At 59.4% G+C, this 17,796-nt stretch overlaps 1 protein-coding gene across 9 annotated transcripts in view; it reads right to left on the reverse strand.

Moving 5' to 3' along the window:
* HCFC1 (host cell factor C1) overlaps positions 1 to 17,793 on the reverse strand; it is a 24,844-nt gene extending 7,051 nt beyond the window's left edge. Inside the window, exons 1-17 of one of the 9 annotated variants that reach the window (XM_055267538.2) lie at positions 16,034 to 17,793; positions 9,961 to 10,109; positions 9,510 to 9,670; positions 8,610 to 8,818; positions 7,589 to 7,673; positions 6,910 to 7,016; positions 5,612 to 5,791; positions 5,179 to 5,538; positions 4,707 to 4,867; positions 3,942 to 4,139; positions 3,398 to 3,622; positions 3,155 to 3,259; positions 2,687 to 2,906; positions 2,291 to 2,433; positions 1,998 to 2,136; positions 1,565 to 1,785; positions 1 to 918 (exon numbers count right to left, since the gene is read on the reverse strand). The exon at positions 1 to 918 is cut by the window's left edge and continues 559 nt beyond it. In XM_055267538.2, the coding sequence (XP_055123513.1) occupies positions 1 to 918; positions 1,565 to 1,785; positions 1,998 to 2,136; positions 2,291 to 2,433; positions 2,687 to 2,906; positions 3,155 to 3,259; positions 3,398 to 3,622; positions 3,942 to 4,139; positions 4,707 to 4,867; positions 5,179 to 5,538; positions 5,612 to 5,791; positions 6,910 to 7,016; positions 7,589 to 7,673; positions 8,610 to 8,818; positions 9,510 to 9,670; positions 9,961 to 10,109; positions 16,034 to 16,226 (3,774 nt within the window). In that variant the 5' untranslated portion in view covers positions 16,227 to 17,793. The remainder of the gene's footprint in view (positions 919 to 1,564; positions 1,786 to 1,997; positions 2,137 to 2,290; positions 2,434 to 2,686; positions 2,907 to 3,154; positions 3,260 to 3,397; positions 3,623 to 3,941; positions 4,140 to 4,706; positions 4,868 to 5,178; positions 5,539 to 5,611; positions 5,792 to 6,909; positions 7,017 to 7,588; positions 7,674 to 8,609; positions 8,819 to 9,509; positions 9,671 to 9,960; positions 10,110 to 16,033) is intronic. The other 8 variants (XM_055267536.2, XM_063635103.1, XM_055267537.2 and 5 more) reach the window with 8 other exon arrangements.
* Between the last annotated feature and the right edge of the window lie 3 nt (positions 17,794 to 17,796).

Genomic DNA, 17,796 nt, shown 5'->3' on the forward strand with positions numbered 1-17,796 from the left:
GCACACAGGTGCCATGCGGGACTCCCCAGCACCCACGCTGGAGCGGGTCATGGCAGCGGTGCTGACCGCATGGCTGTGGCGCCCCGTGGGCAGGTCCTTGCTGCCTGGGCTGCTCAGCCTGACTTTGCTGCTCAGAGGGGCCAACTGCACAAAAGCAGGGCCGCGGCCCCCTGGCTCCCGTGCCATGCTCGGCCCGAGGAGTGGGCCGGCCGAGCACGGGGCCCCGGTGGCCATCACAGTCATGGTGGTGCTGGTCGCGCTGGTCTGGCGGGTTTGGCACTGGGGCTTAGAGCCCTGGGCTGCCTCCAGCGCCCCAGTGGCCACACTGATCCGGATCACGGCAGGGGTGCCGGCTGCACAGGCCCGACGGGCATCTCGCTGGTGGTTGGCGCCGACGCTCGACATGGCTGTAGTGGCAGTGTTGGTGGTGCCCGTCTCGTGGGTCTCGCAGGGTGGGTTTGAGCAGCCATGCTGCCCGGCCATGTTGGAGGTGGCGGTGGTGGCGGTGTTGGTGGTGCCCGTCTCGTGGGTCTCACAGGGCGGGTTTGAACAGACTCGGACCACGCTACCATTCTGCTGCCCCACAGTTGAGGTCACAAGAGAAGCAGCTGCCTCCTGTCTATCACAGACGAACTGCACTTGGGTGGGCTGGGGGTGTCCCCCAAGGTTAGCCACAACAGTGGTGGTGGCCGTGTTGGTGGTGCCAGTCTCGTGGGTCTCACAGGGTGGGTTGGAGCACACCAAGGTGACAGTGCCAGGCTGCACATCACCCTGGCCTGAGTCGGCGATGGTAACTGTGGCGGTGGGCTGTTCTGTAGTCGGGGAGGCCAGAATGGACACAGGGAGGTCGTGCACAGGCTGGGCCTCCACCCCGCTAGGTGCCGTGATCAGAGTTACCTGGGTGGGCTGGGACACAGGCTGGGGAGACACACAAGGAGGAGAGTTAGTGCCGCAGCTGGCTGTCTGCCTGTCCCTCCCACTGTCCTGCACTGTCACCGCACAGGCTGGGACCACTGACCACTTCTCAACGGCCCTGGCAAATGTAAGACCCACTCGCCCCTGCCCCCAAGACACTGACTTGCTCAGAGGCCAGGGAAGAGGCACCACTTTGCCTCAAAGGCAACTGGGATGAGGAAGAGGCTCTGAGGACAGGGGAAGGGGAAGGCAGGAGGCTGGCTGGAGTCAAGTCCTTTGTCAGAGAATGGAAATCCCCCACAACGCTCAAAGGCCAACAACAAACGTTTCACCGTTTTCCTTAATATGTATGAACAGAACACTGCACACACATGCAGACGAGCTGCAGCGTCCTCTAGAACACTGCGAGAGGAAGAACCCGGTGTTCAAACACCAGGCATGGCCAAACCATGATGGCCAAACCACGGACACCCAGTGACAGGGACCATGTGACACCAGGGAAAATGCCCCAGGTGAGGAAAGGCCTGCCATGGCTGCACCCAGCAGCAGCTCAACGCCAGGAAGGAAAAGCCTGCAGACAGTGTGAGCCTCACGTGCTTCCACTTGTGTGGGGTCCCTCACCCACACGCGGCCTCAGGCCCTGCCCTACCTGCATAGTGATGGTCGGGGTCGTGAGCCCGCCTGCCGCTGTCAGCGTGGTCTGCGCGGCCGACACAGTGATGGCAGTGGGGTTGATCACCTGGCTTGAGAGGGTGGCGATGGTGCCCAAGGTGGTGATGGGCGTGGCCAGGGAAGCACTGGTGCTGTGGCCCCCCGCCCCAGCAAGGCTGGTGGAGACGGTGCCTGTCACTGTGCCTAGGGTTGTGACACCTGAAGGAAAGGAGGCAGAGTTGGGCCAAGGCTGCTGCTGTCTCCTTCCCAGCAGCTCCTCCCGCACAGGCTGGGGCACTCTGGAGCTGCTTGCACAGAAGGCTCGGGAGAGAGGAGCTGCTGTGCCCCCCAGCTGTGCCACAGGGATTGAAGGCCAGCCCTGCTTCATTACAATCTAGGGGTGGCAGGGGTCCTGGCCTACAGGTACACACCTGTGGTGCCTTTCACAACCAACGTGGTGACGGCTGGCTTGACGGCGGAGACGGTGACGGGTGTGACCAGGCGAACACCCCCCATGGGCACAGTGCGGAGGATGGTGCCTGGCTGTCCCGGGGCCCCCTTAAGCACCACCTGGAACACCAGAGGAAAGTGCCACCAACGTCACCACCAAGCTGGTGGATGCCACCGATGCTTCCCCTCCCAGGCCCGTCAGGAGGACCTGCGTGGCGTGCTGGGGTGGACTGCACTAGGACACTGGCCTGAGAGACGGCTGGGAGTGCCTCACCTGGGTCACTCCCTGCTGCCCGTGGCCAGTGGCAATTTTGGGGACAGCAGTGATGATTTTGGCAGGTGCTCCAGTTCCTGAAGTCATCACCTTGGTGGTGATGATGGTGATGGGGGACTTGATGCCAGGACTGCTGGTCACACCTGGATGGGAGAGTGGGGGGCCCAGGAGAGACAGGCTCTGTGAGGGCTGCCCCTGCTGCCCCTAGACTATAATGAAGATCCACAAGTCACAGCCATAGCCCTGCCCATCTCCCCACTACCCTTAGACACAAAAGGCAGCAAGGAGAAGATAGAAAAGGGTAAACTAAACAGAAACAGCGCGCCTTATAACCCGGACTCCATTTCCCCTCCAGTGAGGACTTGCAGACAGTCATATGTCGGGGGAGGCCCCTACCCGTGGCGCCCGCCTGGGTGATGATGGCCGACATGGGGATGGTTTTGATGATGGTGGTCGTGCCGGGCTTGGTGGTACTGGGGGAGACGCTGCTGATGCCCAGGATGGTGGGCTTGGTCCCCGCCCCACTGGCCTGCGTGGTGGTGATGATGGTGGTGGGCTTGCCATCTGCTGAGGTCACCAGCTTCAGGATTGTTCCCGCTGGCAGAGGCCCTTTGGTCTGAAAGGGGGAAGCAGGTGCATGAGCCGGCATCACTGTCAGGAAGGGAAGTGTGGTCTGGCTACTCTCTGCCGGCAGCCTTGGCGGCTCAGGGAATGTTCTGGAGGCTGTGGGTGAGGGGATTGAGCAGCAGAACTTTCTGAGCCATGTGTGCTCATGGGATCTTCCATGGGCAGGGACACGAGTTCTTCCTGTGGCCTGGCACCCAGGCCCCCGCTCTTGCGTATGTGCAGAGACTGAGAGCTCACCTGGATGATCTGAGTCACAGGACCTGTGGATGCCTGGCCTGTGACTGCTGAAGTCTGAACTGGTTTGGTCTGGACCACCGACATCACTTTGCCCAGATTGGAAATCTAAAAAGGAAGGGATGGAGCAGGGAGTGATCTGGAAACCAAACAAGGGCATGGCCTGGCTGAGACTCTCCTGGAGCTGGCCCAGGGCGGCCATTCACCACTGGCAGTGGCCGTAGCCTGGCAGCACCCATCACTCACCAGAGCGCTGCCTCCTGGGACAGAGATGGGGCTCTTCACCAGGGTGATGGTCTTGGTGACCCCGCCCACGACTGTGGTCACCACCTGGGCTTGCTGGGCCACTGTAACAGTGCCTGACTTGTGCACTGTGATGATAGGGCGGGTAGACGTGTTGGTGGCGGAGGAAACCGATGTCCCCACCTGGGCGGCTGCAGTCTTCAGCATGCGAGTGGCAGGGTTGCTCACCTGGAGGAGGCAGAGACGAGTGATGGGCCAGGCAGAGAAAGACATGGGGAAACCACCCAAGATGTCCACGGTGGGCCCATAGCTCCTGCCTCAACACTCACCTTCTTCCTCCTCCTGCTCCTAAGCCCAAGAACAGCTTGGTTCCCCCTTCCTTTAACAGGCAAGGGAGGAGGCTGAGCCCACAGCTCTCACCTGAGGCCATGACGCCCTTAATGGAGACAGCTTATTCTGCAGCCCACGGTCCAACGGCTAGCTCTAAAGCCCGGAGGGAATGACTATGCTTGTTTGACCACAGTGACAAGCCCCGGAAGACGCTCACCATGACTGGCGAGGAGGCCACTTTCACAGTGGCTGGGAGGGTGGTAGTGCCAGGTGTCACAGCCATGGTCTTCACGATGGTGGTGCCCGCTGGGACACTCAGCACCGTGGGTGCCGAGGAAGGGGGGATCTTCTGGGTGGCAGCGGCCGCAGCGGCCAGCGCGGCCATCCCACTCATCTGTGGGCTACTGCCAATCACCTGCAGCAGGCACAGGCATGTGAGGCCAGGACACGGGTGCCACCCACCTCCCTGCTTGGTGGACCTAACCGGAACCTGCCCAGGGGCTGCCCTGCTCTGGGGAGCCTCATCCCACCAGCATGGATCAGCTTTCTCTACTGCCAGACCCCACTCTCCTGGCCCCAGACACGGAGGGCTCCCACCACCGACCATGCACGGCAACCCCCGTGGCAAGAGGTGGCTGGGAGCTCTGGATCCTTTCTAAAGACGAGAATCAGGTCCAGTTGATTCTCGTGGGCCTGTGGCAAGCCCAGCTGGCTAGATCCTCCTCTCAGGCTGCAGGACAAGAAAGTCCACGTGGCAAATGCCCTTAGGATCAGGCAGCAGGTTAGGCCTTCTAGGCATTAACTTATTAATTCCCGCCACGACCTCACACAGGAGCGTTCTCCCCATCCGCATGTCCCAGGAGGAAAAGGTGTGCGGTGCGTGGTACCAGAGCCCGAGAGGGATGAGAACCCCTCAGTGCACTTGCAACTTAATCCACTGGATTAGCAGGAAGTCCCACCCGCCCCAGTGACCACTCCTCACCGTTCCCTGGGCACTCTGCGTTGGCACAACCATCCGCACTCCAGCGGGCAGTGAGGTCACGGTGACAGGGGCTTTCCCAGCCTGGCTGGCAGGTCGCATGGTGACCAATGGAGTTCCTGTTGTAGCCTGAGGACCGGTCACTTTGAGAACAGCAGGGACACCTGATGAGAGAAGGGGCCAGCCGTCAGCCATCACCTTCTGCACGATGTCCGCAGCCCCTTTGCAGGCAGCCCTGAGCCACTTCTGTTGGCCTGCTCGTGTGGGAGTCTGGCTCTTCTCTGTGCCCTGAGGGTGATCATTTCCACAGGTGGTGCCAGGCTTTAGCATCCCCCTACAACCCTTGGAGACAAGCCCAAAGCTCCCGGCTGCTGGCCTGCTGTCTAGGCTGCCATCTCGCAGCCCCTACTTGGCTGCTGCCTCTCCCCGGAGGCTAGCCCTCTACTTTCAAACGTCCCTGGTCCCCTGGGCTCACCTTGAGTCCTGGCTGCGGTGGGCACAGAAATGGAGCTGCCAGGCACCGTCGGCAAGACCTGGATGGTGGTGGTGGTCGGGGGTGCGGGGGCAGCCTGGGGCAGGAGCGTGATGCCTACTTGGGTCAGCGGCTGCACAGCAGGTGCGGCTGCTGCTGGGGCAGGGCTCTTGGGAGGGTTGGCAGGCACAGATGGGACCGGATTGGGTGTAGGGGAGGTGGCAGTAGCGGCCGTGGCAGGAATGTCATATTTCTGGAGCTGGAGAAGGTAGCTGTCGGCTGTTGCCACTGCCCCCCAGCTCACCTCCAGGGAGTTGGTGTTGGCGCGTACCAGTTGTACTCGGGCTGGGGGTGGTGGCTTTTCTGTGGGAGAACGCAGTTGGTGAGAAGGGGCGGGAGGCTGTGGGAGGAGGGGGGTCGGCTGGGCCGGGCCTACCTGTCTCTAGGTACCAGAGGTCCTTGCAGCAGACCTGGTTGTTCCAGGCCTTGCGGTAGCCGTCACGCCCACTCCAAATGTACAGGCGGGTGTTGATGGCGACTGCGCAGTGGCCAGCCCGAGCGCGGGGGATGTTGTCCTCCAGTGTATCCATCAGGATGGTCTCCCAGGCCATGGTATCTGGGGGAGGGCAGACAAGGGAGGTCAGCAGGGAGGATAGAGGAAACCCGCCACCCCTGGTTGCCCTTGGTTCTTTTGTTGTCAAGGATGGGAATTAAAATCAAGAAGTTATCGGATTATTACATTAAAAACAACAAAACAAAGAAACCCTTTGTGGCAAAAAGCAACACAAAAAATAAAATTACAAACCACCAACGGCCAACTAAGAAAACCATGAGAAACACAGTCAGAGGTTTACCTCCTTGCCTGTTAAGGAACACTACAACTCACAGAAAGAGACGGCAATGGGTAAAGCGGTTTAGGGAAAACATGATAGAAAGATCTTAAGAAAAAACACGCACTCTCACGCAAAAGAAATCTAAACTTCAACCACCGGCGCCTAGCATTTTTATTTTCGGGCCCGCAGCAGCTGGGGCTCGTGGTGAGCCGGAGGCGGAGCTTCGGCTAACCATCAGGCTTGGCAAAGAGTGGCCTGACCATTCCGTGAGGGCACCACCGGAGGCGCCTATGTGGGCACAGCCTCTGTGCAGGGCAGTTCAGCCGCATCCAACAGCAACCCTACTTCTAGGTTTTCACCCCTAGGATACACTTGCACACGGGTGGAGATGGTGCAAGGATACTCACGGAGCGGCGCCTGTACAAGTTACAGCAGCACAACCGCAACTCGAAGGAGGCTGCTGCGGGGCAGGGACGTGGAGTGATCTCCAAGATACGGCGGATGAGAAAGGCCAGGTGTGGCACTGCCTGCGTCAGGCTGCCATTGTTTGTTTTTAAAGGGACCTATGGCTAATGCTTGGATATGAAGAGCCCCTTCAGGGTGGACAGGAAACCACCCACATGGCTGCCTCTGAGAAGCAGAACCGGGAGGAGGGAAGGAGGCCCTGTGCCGTAGAGGCTTTTGCACTTTTGGATGTTGGGCCATTTGGATGGAGAGCTCATTCAAAAAACTCAGAGGTGGAACACTGCTTCAGAGAGCTCTGCCCACTGGATCCTTCCAGTGGATTCCAAAGGGAGCCGGGGGCCCAGCTTGCTCCCCGCACACCCCACAGCTCTTAGGCTGAGATGGGCCAGCCTCCTGCAGCCTCCCACAGGCCACTCGGAGCCCGAGGAGGCCATACCCAGGTTGAGACAAGCCAGCGTGTTGGTACACTTCCACTCCTTCTCGTGTGTGGCCACTTTGACGTCATCCATGACGAGAGGCACCCAGCCACCAAACACGTACATTCTGGGAGTGAGGAGGGAAGAGTGGGAAAGGATTGTAGAGTTGGTGCCAAGCTAGAGGCCACCTCTGCTACCCCAGTTCTAGAGCTCGGTCCTCTGGCTCTCCCCAGGAGAGTCCCCAAGGATGCGTGAAGCCTCCTGACATGGCCCTCTCCTGCCTGGTGGCTCAGCCCTCAAAAGAACTGTGTCACCTCTACCACATAAAAGTGCCATTTAGCTCATCTAAAGTTCACCTTCATGTCCATAGTTCCTAGGTTCCCTTTAGGACCTGGGCATTCACAAAGACACCCAGGTGCTTGCACAGAGGACCTAGAACACTCTGCACCTGATGGGGCGGAGCCTCACAGGCCCGGGGAGGGTCTCAGACTCAGCTTGTGTGTGGCCCTCTCCCCCCGAATCTGTCTTTCCTTGGTCCCCCAGGGTCGTAATGGAAAAACAGGGCTACCGAATGCCAGCCCAGCCAGAAAGAGGCATCCTCAGGCCTTAGGGTCTGACAGGACAAAACTGAGTGAGAGCCCTTCAGGGGAGTGGCCACGCCAGTCTAGAGAAGAGAGACGCAGGTGAGGAGCCACTTACTTATTTCCGATGGTGGTTGCCGAGTGGAGACTGCGAGGAAGAGGCGCCACTCCGCTGAGACTGGGCTTATTCCATGTCAGGGTGTCTGCAGAGAGACGGAGTGGAAAGGGTTACACAAGCTAGACTGCACACAGGTCGTTCCCTGGATTCAAGCTAGCTCAGGAAGGTAGGATCTGTCTCAGTGACAGAATTCCATCCCTGGCTTCCCTACAGCCCAAGGCAGGCCCTCTGATTGTTGTCATGGTAGCTAGATTCCTGTGTTACCCAGGCGGTTTTGACCAGGCTAGCCATAGCGCTCCTTCAGGTACATCCTGAGCGCCTGCCCCGAGCCAGGACTGCACTCTGTGCTGGGGGAGGAGTGGTGAGCGCACCCTGAACTCTCCATGAAATACGTTCACCGCCATAACCACCTTAGGCTACAGACATTTTAGCAAACTGTTGGAAATTTCTCTCACAGGAAAACTGCTTCTTTGGAGTGCCGACTCTGATCTATAGAACAACATCGCCATCTCCTCTCTCCCAGTCGAAGAGGCCTCCGAAGATCCACAGTTGGTAATGTTTCGCAACCACTCCTGATACCACCAGCTGGTGACCTGCCCAAGCAGTCCCCGAAGGCCTCACGGTTTACCAGCATCCAATGGTACCACAGCAGTCAGACCAGGATGCAGCAGTCAGACCAGGATGCAGCACTCCACAGTCTGACCACTGACGAGTCAAGAGGGACTAATGCTACCCGGATCCAGAGAATTCCATTCGAGAAAGCCTTAATGTCTTATTCTCTTATAAGCCCGCAGACCAATTCAGCCCAATGAGCCAGCACAGGGCAGAGATAACAGCCCCAAACCTAGGGACAATCCAGGGTACCCCACCCTGGCCCACCACGACAAGAGGAAAGCATGAAGTGGTATGCTCCAGCTCCCTAAGAGCCCCACCTCACCATACAACAGCGCCACCCATGGGGCCAGCCAAGAGGCAGACCCGCTTTGTCCCATGGCTGCTGGGGTGCTACCACCCTGCTCACCAATATCTAGGGTCCACAGGTCCCCCAGCCTGCAGCCACTCATCCCGCCGTAGATCACCAGCTTGGACTTCTTGTTGTCTTTTTCGGTGTAGACCACGGCAGTATGTGACTCCCGGGGTGGTGGTAGGACCCCGTAAGTGATGGGGATGTCCCAGGCTACCACTCCGGAGCCTGGCCGTAATTCCAGGATATATAAGTCATTCAGGTACCTGACGAGGAAAGATCAGTTATGGCAAGTCTTGACTCCTCACGCCAGAGGCTTCGCTGGATGGCTATCAATGAGTGCCAGCCTCCCCAGAACACAAAGGGGCTAGGGCCATGGGAGCTCTGAAGTTCTTCTGCCCTAGCTCTTGAGGAAGGGGCTGCCAGAAGCTCCCTAGGATGAGTCCAACTGGAACAGGGGACAGGGTGGGTGAGGCTGCACAGCAGCCCCGAGTCCAGACCCAGCAGAGCAGGCCCCCGCCATGCACCCAAAGCTGGGCATTATATGAGGGCTCCGCAGAGCAAGAGGGGGCGCCGGCTTGGGACTACCTCCAGACAGACAGTCCTTGGCCACGGGCCTTGGAAAATACCCATCAGGAAACTTGTAGGCAGCGGAGGCCGAGAAGGAACGCGAGCAGCTCTAAGCTGAGTCTGAGAGCTGGGCCAGCCCAAGGCAAAGTGGCTTTCACCTCTGGCTTGGCCCTCCTCCCCATGAGGCCTGCTCAGGGTCAGTAGCGATTTTGGAGCCTGAAAACTCCTGAGAGGACATCCGGTGCTGCTCTCTCATTTACAACCCAGCATGAGAAAGGGACCCGGCCGCGGGGCTCTGCTGCGCACATTCTTTAGGACACCACGGAGCCCTGTGCGTGTGAGAGCACACCCACCCAGGGGGTTCCAGAGAAAAGAACCAAGCCTCACCTCGGAATGTTGTTCTTTGGGTCCTCGCTATCATTGGCCAGACCCCCAAACAGGTAGCATTTGTTGCCCACAAGGGAGAAGCTGTGCCCAAGTCGAGGACATGGAGGGGGCCCGTTTTTGGGCGTCTTTGCTTTGAGTCTCTTCCACTCCCACCGGCTCGCCTGCAAAATCAAGACCTGGAGACTGAACCGTGGGATGAGAAGGCCACCACTGGGGTCCCAGGGCAACTTGTGGTGGAGGAGGAAATGGCCAGGGGTGAGCGAGGTGCCTTGCTGGAGCAAGAAGGTCCTAGGTGTTGGGCCCCGCCTTCTTCTGAGGTGGGCCAAGTTCAAAGCGGCCTTGGCAGACTCTCAAGCATCCCTTCCACCTCTCGCTTGCCTCAACCTTGAAGCCACTACCGTCAGGTCACGTGGGGCCAAGGAGGCAGAGTGAGAACCTGGGGCTGCTTTACCTGGAGCTCGTAGAGGTCATTGCTGTATTTCCCATACTCCACCATCCCGCCAAACACCAGGAGGCGAGTCCCGTCACACACGAAGCCATAGGCTGCACACCCAGGGGGAATGTCCCCCCTCACGGCTGGGATGAACCACTGGTTGGTTGCTGGGGAACAGAAGGAGGCAGAAGTCAGAACACCTGGGAGCCCCCATTCCTCTCATTCCCCAAACCTGCCAGCCATCAAGCTTGGTGAGAGGGGCTGAGCCAGCACCATCCCTGCGGGTGCTCTAGCAACTCCAGCCGCGCTATCTGGGCCATCTTCCAAACCCCTCAACTTCAGGCCAGTGCAAAAGAGCCTGTGACCACCCTGCTTCTCGCCAAGGTCATCTTAATGAGCGGGAAATTACTGTGCAAGATCCCTCATCAGCTACTGGGAATCTAGCCACTGCCTTCCTTCCCTAGCACTCAGTGATCAGACATGAATTTCTCCCCAAAATACCCTCTTGGTGGGCCTGTGCTCCTCCTCCCTGGAGCCCACATTTTTTGTCCCTTCATCACAGGGTCAGGACAGCCAGAGCCCAGAGCAGCACTTTCAAGTGGCCAAAACAGCAACCGCTGCAGGCTGCGAAGAGCCATGGGGATGAGACCCAGCCTCTGCTCTGACCTCCCGGACTTCCTCTGGTCTCCCAAGTGATGGTCCACCAGCATCCCTCCCTGCCCCTGCTGCCACACCTATGGTACTCCAGAACATTCTTGCAAGCCAGAGGCAGCAGTTTCAGCAGAGCCGTCACAGAAGCTTCTCAAAAGCTCAGGGGGGTGAGGAGACCACCAAGAAAGAGGGGAATCAGACCTTAGGCACTGCTTTGCTTCCGCAGGATGGCGCAGCCAGCCTTCAGCTGGGACCAGGCCCTTCCCTCATGTCCTCAAACTCGACTCCCCTCACACCTGGCAGGCCAGGGCTTCCCCGAAAAGCTCCTCCTATGAGGGGTCCCTCAGAGGATTCGCCACACTCTTTCCAGAAACCCCAAACTGGGGGCCAGGTGCAACCCCGACTCCGTGCCTCTGCGCTGGCCTGGGTGAGATCTCAGCAAGCAGAGGACAAAAGGAGCTGAGGCTCCTCCACATGACTCAAGACGCAAGATGGGTCCCCCAGGGCGTGGCAGGGCATGGGGGGATTCCTGTGGGGTGGGAAGTGGGAAGGCTTCCACACAGGGATGCTGTGATATTGTGATACAACACAGACTATTCAGTTTGGAAGCCAAAAGTGTTGTGAGACCATAGAAGAGGAAAAACAAAGTGTTTTTTTTCCATATTCAGGTGTGCACCCGGGGCCAGGCAGCTGACCATGGTCGGGAATGCACGCCCCACTGCACTCTGGTCCCACCCAGTCTCACGCTGTCACCCCCAGGGCTCAATGCGGAACCATGTGCAAGGCTAGCCCTTATCCAAAGCACAACTCCCAGCCTGGGTAGCACAGGGAGACCCCGTCTCTACACATAATTTTAAAACACTGGCTGAGTGTGGTGGCATACACTTGTGGTCCTAGCTACTCAGGAGGCTGAGGTGGGAGGACTGCCTGAGCCTCAGAGTTCGAGGCTGCAGTGAGCTGAGACCACGCCACTGCATCCCAGCCTGGGCAACAGAGCAAGACCTAACCTCAAAACAAACAAACAAACAAACAAAGACCAGAAAACCCCCCACAGCACAACTGTACCACCACCGCTCCTCCCGAGGCGAGAGCACCCCCACCCCGCTCTTCAGCACCCACTTTGTGGGTAGGCTTCCAGCAGGCTGACAGTCTCTGCAGCCATTCAGCTGAGTCACTGGGCCTCGGACATGCCTAGCACTAGAGCTCCCCTGCCATTTCCCTAAAGCAGAAGGACAACACCTGTGCTGCCCACATGTGCAAGCTTGGATCCTGGCCCTCTGCCTCTCTCTCATTCCCAGTGCAAAAACCACCCCAGAAAAGCAAGAGCTGCCAAGGCCAACAGCCTTGCGCACTGGAGCGCTGTCTTGACCAATCCCTGGAGGGAGCTCCGTGCAAGCTACCAGGGTAAACACATAACGAGACCTAAGGCTGCCTGGGCCAACTGCTCTTGGTAGGTAAAGGGGCAGAGCCCAGAAGGGCAAGCGACACCTGAGGTCACAGCGTAAAACAGAGACAGAGACAAGAGCCCTGTCACTGACTTGAAGTGACGGATCTGTGCCTGCCCAAGGGTCCCATGTCCAGGCAGCCACCCTCACTCCCCTGAGCATCCTCGTGGTCAAAGCCCACAGCTATGGGGCTGCGGGTCAGGGTATAGGACAAAGCTAAATGGCACATGAGGTCAACGAGCAGCTTTCCTATCACACGCTGATCAGTGAGCTGGTGGGCCAGGCCAGAAGCGCCCTGTGTTATCTTTGGGACTCCCGCTCACCAGATCCTTCTACAGGACCCAAGAGGTGCTGATCTCATTCTAGAACACTCCAGGCAGGGCAGGGGCCCTCCCCACCCCCGTCAAGAGAGGTCTGTCAGGGAGCACAGCTCCTGGTGTGAAGACAAACCTGCGGCTCCTCATCTCACCCACGAGTCCTGGTTCCGCCCCCTGAAAGCACACGAGCAAGCTCTCCTCCCTTCTCCCAGCTTTTCAATGTGACAGCTGCTCTCAGTCACCCCTGACTCATCTGGGGGGTGTCATGTAACCCAATCCTTGTGCCCCTCATCCTGGAAATGCTGGCTCTCAGCTGGGAGGGGAAGGTGGGGAAAGGACCCTGCCCTAGATGAACACCACTCCAGCTCCCCTCTCCTGAGCAAGGCTGTGCCCCGTCCTGTGTTTCATCAGTTCCCCCACCCACTTCATGCTCTGCCAGCTCCATCCCTGGTTGCCACTGTCCCATCACCACCTAGAGACTGGTGCCCATGCAGTGAGGTGGCCGGTCAAGTTCAACAAGCTGCCTTCCTCTCTGTTCCACCTGTCACATTAGAGCATTTCCTGTGTGGCATACGACGTGCTGGGAGGCACAGAGGTCATGGATCTTGTGCTCATACTCCCAATGGGGTAGGAAGGCTGCGTGCCCCCTTCCCACGATGAGACAAACACCCTAGAAGAGCTCTGACCAAGCCCGGCCCTTGGGAGCACAGAGCAGTGCAATTGCTGGAGAGGGGAGGGCAGGACTGGAAAGGGCTTCTCAGAAGAGGTGACATTTCAGCCGGGCCTTGAAGGGTGAACAGGATTTCCCGACAAATGAAACTAGTAGGGCCAATCAGGAAGTGACTGCAAGAGTCTAGTAAGAGGAGAGGAGGGCTTGGTGTGGAAGGGGACAGATTTGATGCCTGCCCGACACAATGACCAATTAGATACAGGGACAGAGAATGGCGGTATTTCAAAGATGATGGGCCCCAAGAGACAGGTGGCAGAATGGCCTCTATGAAGGTTTGCACTCCCGCCCAACTCCGCCACCAGCTGGGGGAGCGACCCTGGACCTGTCACTTCCCCTCTTGGACCCCAATTTCCTCATTTGCAGAAACAAGGAAGTAGTTCCACTAGATATGTTCCAAGGCTCCCTCCAGCTCCAAGAGCCTATGGACATTACAGAGCCAACGTGGCCAAAGCTCGCACTCCCCCAGCAACCTGGCAGCACTCTGAATCCTTTAGCTTGCCACGTGAAACTAAAATTCCCTAAGGACCAGCACAGTAGCTACCCTAAGAGCTCTCAAAGCACGCACCCCCTGAAGCTTTCTTATCCTAGCAACGGGAACCCCTTCCAGATCAGTACTCTCCAAAGGTGCAAGGCTTTTTGAGGACTGATCCCGCGGAAGTGCAAGGGGCACAGGCGTGAGAATATGCCCTGACCTCATCTCAAACACAACAAAAGGAGACAAGACAAAGGTGACGAGGCCGGGCTGGCGGGAGGGGGCAGAAACCCCGGTGAGGAAGAGGGCGTTAGGTCTGCCAGCTGCTCTCTCGTCTGAGGAATTGCCGATGACAGTTTCCAAACTGCTACCCTGGAGGATCCCAGAGCTTCATTTTAAGCAGCCCTTTGGAAAGCAGGCTACCCTCTAATGCACAACCTGTCTTTGCAGACCGGTAATGAATTCATGCCAAAGTGGTCAATTCATTTTAATAAACTAATGAATATGCAGAGGCCCCAGGAAGCCAAGGCAGTAGTGGTGGTGGACTCTGGAGCCGACTGTAATTAGGCCCCTGCCCTACTTTCTAAAATTGCGTTTCCCTGCCAGGGAGCCTGCTCCAGGCCTTATGAGAAGAAAGTCGGTCCACAGAGTGGAGAAGGTGCTGCTCATGGTGACGGTGCCTCTATAAACAGCCCCACCAGTGGAGAAGCCTTAGCTTACTGAGCTAATTCCTGCTACTGCAGCTGCCTGGGCTGGCGCGGGGCACCACCAACCACCAAGTGCCCCCGCCCGGGGGGGTGCTGAGAAAGGCCCTGCTCCCTGGAGGCAACAGGTGCTGAGAGACCTGGAACGAAAAACGGTCACAGACAACCCACCAGCCTTTCAAAGTCAACGTGGTAGGTGGCGATAATCTCCAAGATGTGGAGAAACCAGCACTTTCTGCCTTGTGGGGTGGGGAAGGAAGCGGCACCCAAGAGCCCAGCTCCAGCCTTCCCAACTCCCCAAACCAACTTTCTCCCTCCAGGCAGCTCCAGCTTCCCACCCCCAGAGCATCGAGGCACTGGAGCTCAGTCAAAGAACAGCAGTCTCTCACCGCCCAGGACACAAAGCCCACCTAGCGAGGGTTTGTCTGCAGGGCCACCACCGAGGCCAGGGGATCGCCAGAGCCCCCAGGAGAGAACGGCCGCGCAGCAAGGGGTTAGTGCTGGGAGCCGTGCCTGCCACTCAGGACTAGGGCTTCCCAAGGCCTCCCCACCGCCGCCTGTAGGGGGCTTTTCCCTCACCCAGACTCTTCCAGCTCTTGCCTGGGACAGTACTCACCCTGACCCTGCCTTCTGGGCAAGGCCAGGGTCCTGTGGGCCAACGGGCAGTCAGTAGGCAACTTGAGAGCTGACCCTTGTGCTAGGGGCACAAAACGGGCCAAGTAGCCACCAAGAAAAAGGATGCCACAAAGCTGTCATGGACAGCAGCAGGCTTTCTGCTCTAGAGACTAGGCAAGGCTACTAGGCAGGGGCAACAACAAACGGCCCCCACGAAGGCCGTGGTGCATCAGCCACACCTGAAGAGAGAGGTTCCTCCCCTTCCCAACTAACAAGGGCTTGGGTATTGCAGGGAGGCAGAAGAGCGGGTGGGGTAACCCCCTGGATCCGCAGAAGCGGGGAAACGCACGACTACGCAGGCCGCTGAGGGGTAACTGGAATTCAGCTTGTAAACCAGAAGGCACCAGATTAGGAGAAGGGGCGACTTGGAAAGAAATGCTGCAGAAGTAAATGTGGAAAGGGAGAGGCGGCCCTGCCGCCGGCCCGTCCTAGGGGTCCCCAAGGCTCCGGCATTACCCGGGTCGGCCGATGTTAAAACTCTGCGTCCTGATAGCACTTCCCTTTCCTCCCTTTTTCAAGAGACAGAGAACGAATCTGTAATCTAGAAATGGTCATTTCTCCAGAATGGGCACTCGAGATGAGGGAGAGCTGAGCAGGCGCAGGAGAAGGGAGGGAGAGAGAGAGAGGGGAGCTCTGCCTGCGCCAAGGGGACACATCCGCCCGCCCCAGCCCCAGCCCGCTGGGTAACGGTGTGGGTCTGAAGTCACCACTGCTGGCGACAGCCCTTCTCCCTCACCAGTCGGACTAGGAGCTTTCTTTTAACTAACGAAAACCAATCCTCAAACACGGGAGAGACAAGGGAACGGGGAGAAGATCAGAGAAAAGCACTGAAGCCCGGCACAGCAAAGGGGAGGGGCAAGCCGATCAGTGGGGAGGGAGGGGGAGGAGGGGGAAGGGGGAAGGGGACGGGGAGGGGGGAGAGGGACGGGGAAGGGAGGAGGGGAGAGAGAGCCAGGGAAGGGTAGAGGGTGAGGGAGGAGATGGAGGGAGGGAGGAGATGGAGGGAGGGAGGAGATGGAGGGAGGGAGGAAAGAGGAGGGAGAGGGAGGAGATGGAGGGAGGGAAAGAGCCGAGGACCCAGCGGGCTTTGCACTCACCAGTGTTGTACACGTGCAGTTCGTCCACTATTCCCTCGTTGCCGCCGCCAAACACCACGATGAGCTCCTTGATGGCCACGGCGCGGTGGCCGTGGCGGGGCCGCGGCACCGGACCCGACCAGCCCACCACTCGCTTCCAGCGGGGCTGCAGAAGCACCGCTGGCGAGTTGGCGGGCGACACGGCCGAAGCCATAGTTCCGGGAAAGGGTGCGGTGGGGAGAAGTTAACAAGCGGGAAGGGAGCCCCTCAATTCCTTTCACACACCCCCTTTCGTCTAAGGCAGCTCTCACGGAGAAGCGGTTCCTCACACAGCGGTAGACGACTCCATGGAGGCCGCCATCTTAACTGCCCTCCTTCCCTTTGGCTCTTCCCTTTCTTCTCGCTCACCCCGTCTCCTCAAGAGCCGCCCGAAACTGTCGAGCGCCTAGGCTCAAGAAGCTGGAGGCCGCCGAGTCCCGTCGCCCCGACTACTTGCCCGGGCGCTCCCGCTTACAAGCTCGGGCGGGAGGCCCTGGGAGCCGCCATCTTGAGCCGCCTCTCTCTCCTCCCTTCCTCAGTCGTAGCCCTCCCCCGCCGGAAATGGCGGAGCCCCGGCCCGGTTCCCACACCCCCAAGTCCCCAGCACTGGCCGGCTTCCGGGGCGGGTGGAAAGGAGCCACAAGCGCCGCGGTCGTCGCAGCCCCGCCGGCGCTCAGACCACAATTGTGGGAGCCGCCATCTTGAGACCGTCCCGCTTCCCCGCCCAGCGCTAGTGCAGCCGCCGCTCCCGAAACGGCCTCGACACACCTAACGAATGGAGGCGGGCCGGACGCCGGTGGAACCAGTTCGAGCTCTCGAGGGCCGTTTGGGGGCTCGCGCCGTACGGCTTGTGAAGTCTCGCGCCTCTCCCCTTAGTCCGCCTCTGCTGCTCAGGCTGCGCCTGCCGCCGTGGGAGCCGCCATCTTGAGACTAGCTCCCCGTTCCCCCCTATTCTCTTCCTCCTGGGTCAGTTCTTCCACTGCAAACCAAACTCAAGGCGGTGTCCGATCCTCACTTCCCGCCTTATGACTCCTTCCCACAGGAGCCGCTTCAAAGAGCTAGAGTTAGGCCCTGAAGCGGCAACTGTACGGCAGAAGGAGCGGTAACGGCAGGGCGCTCATGCCTCCTCCCTGGGAGCCGCCATCTTGTGTGAAGAAGTAACAACTAAACATGGCGGCAGCGGCGCCGGCGGTCGGGCGAGGGGGCGGAGTCGGGTGACGTCACCGCTTCCCCCCACTCGCCCTCGCACCTCTTCGCCCCTGGGCCCAAGCCTCGTAAAGGACCCCAGCCTCGTAAAGGACCCCTGCGCTGCCTCGCGGCGGGGGTGGGGGTCGGCGCGGCCTCGCGCTGGGCTAAAGCTCGAGCCGCGCTCAGGTCAGGTGGAGGCGCAGGCGCGCCCCGCCCCACGGCCCCCCCACCGGGCGAGCCTCCACGCCTCCGCCCTGGGAGCCGCCATCTTGCCACTTCCCCTCGCCCGGCCGTCCGCGGGCGTCAATAGCCACTTTCAGCACAAAACAAAGATGGCGGCGGCGGCATCTCGGAAATGCCCGGATGAGGGTGCCAACCCCTCCGACGCGCTCGGCCCCGCCCCCCTCGGGAACAGTCTCTCGGGTCGCTGAAGGGACGCACGCCCGAGAAACTGCCTTTAACCAGCAGCGGGGACAGGGGCACGCAGGTGGCCGGGGTTGGCGAAGAGCCACTGAAGCCGCGCCCGCGGTCGAGGAGCGAGCGTTTTCCCGCCCTGC

This window comes from Symphalangus syndactylus, chromosome X, assembly GCF_028878055.3.
Source record: "Symphalangus syndactylus isolate Jambi chromosome X, NHGRI_mSymSyn1-v2.1_pri, whole genome shotgun sequence".
In the NCBI taxonomy this organism is placed as follows: Eukaryota; Metazoa; Chordata; class Mammalia; order Primates; family Hylobatidae; genus Symphalangus; species Symphalangus syndactylus.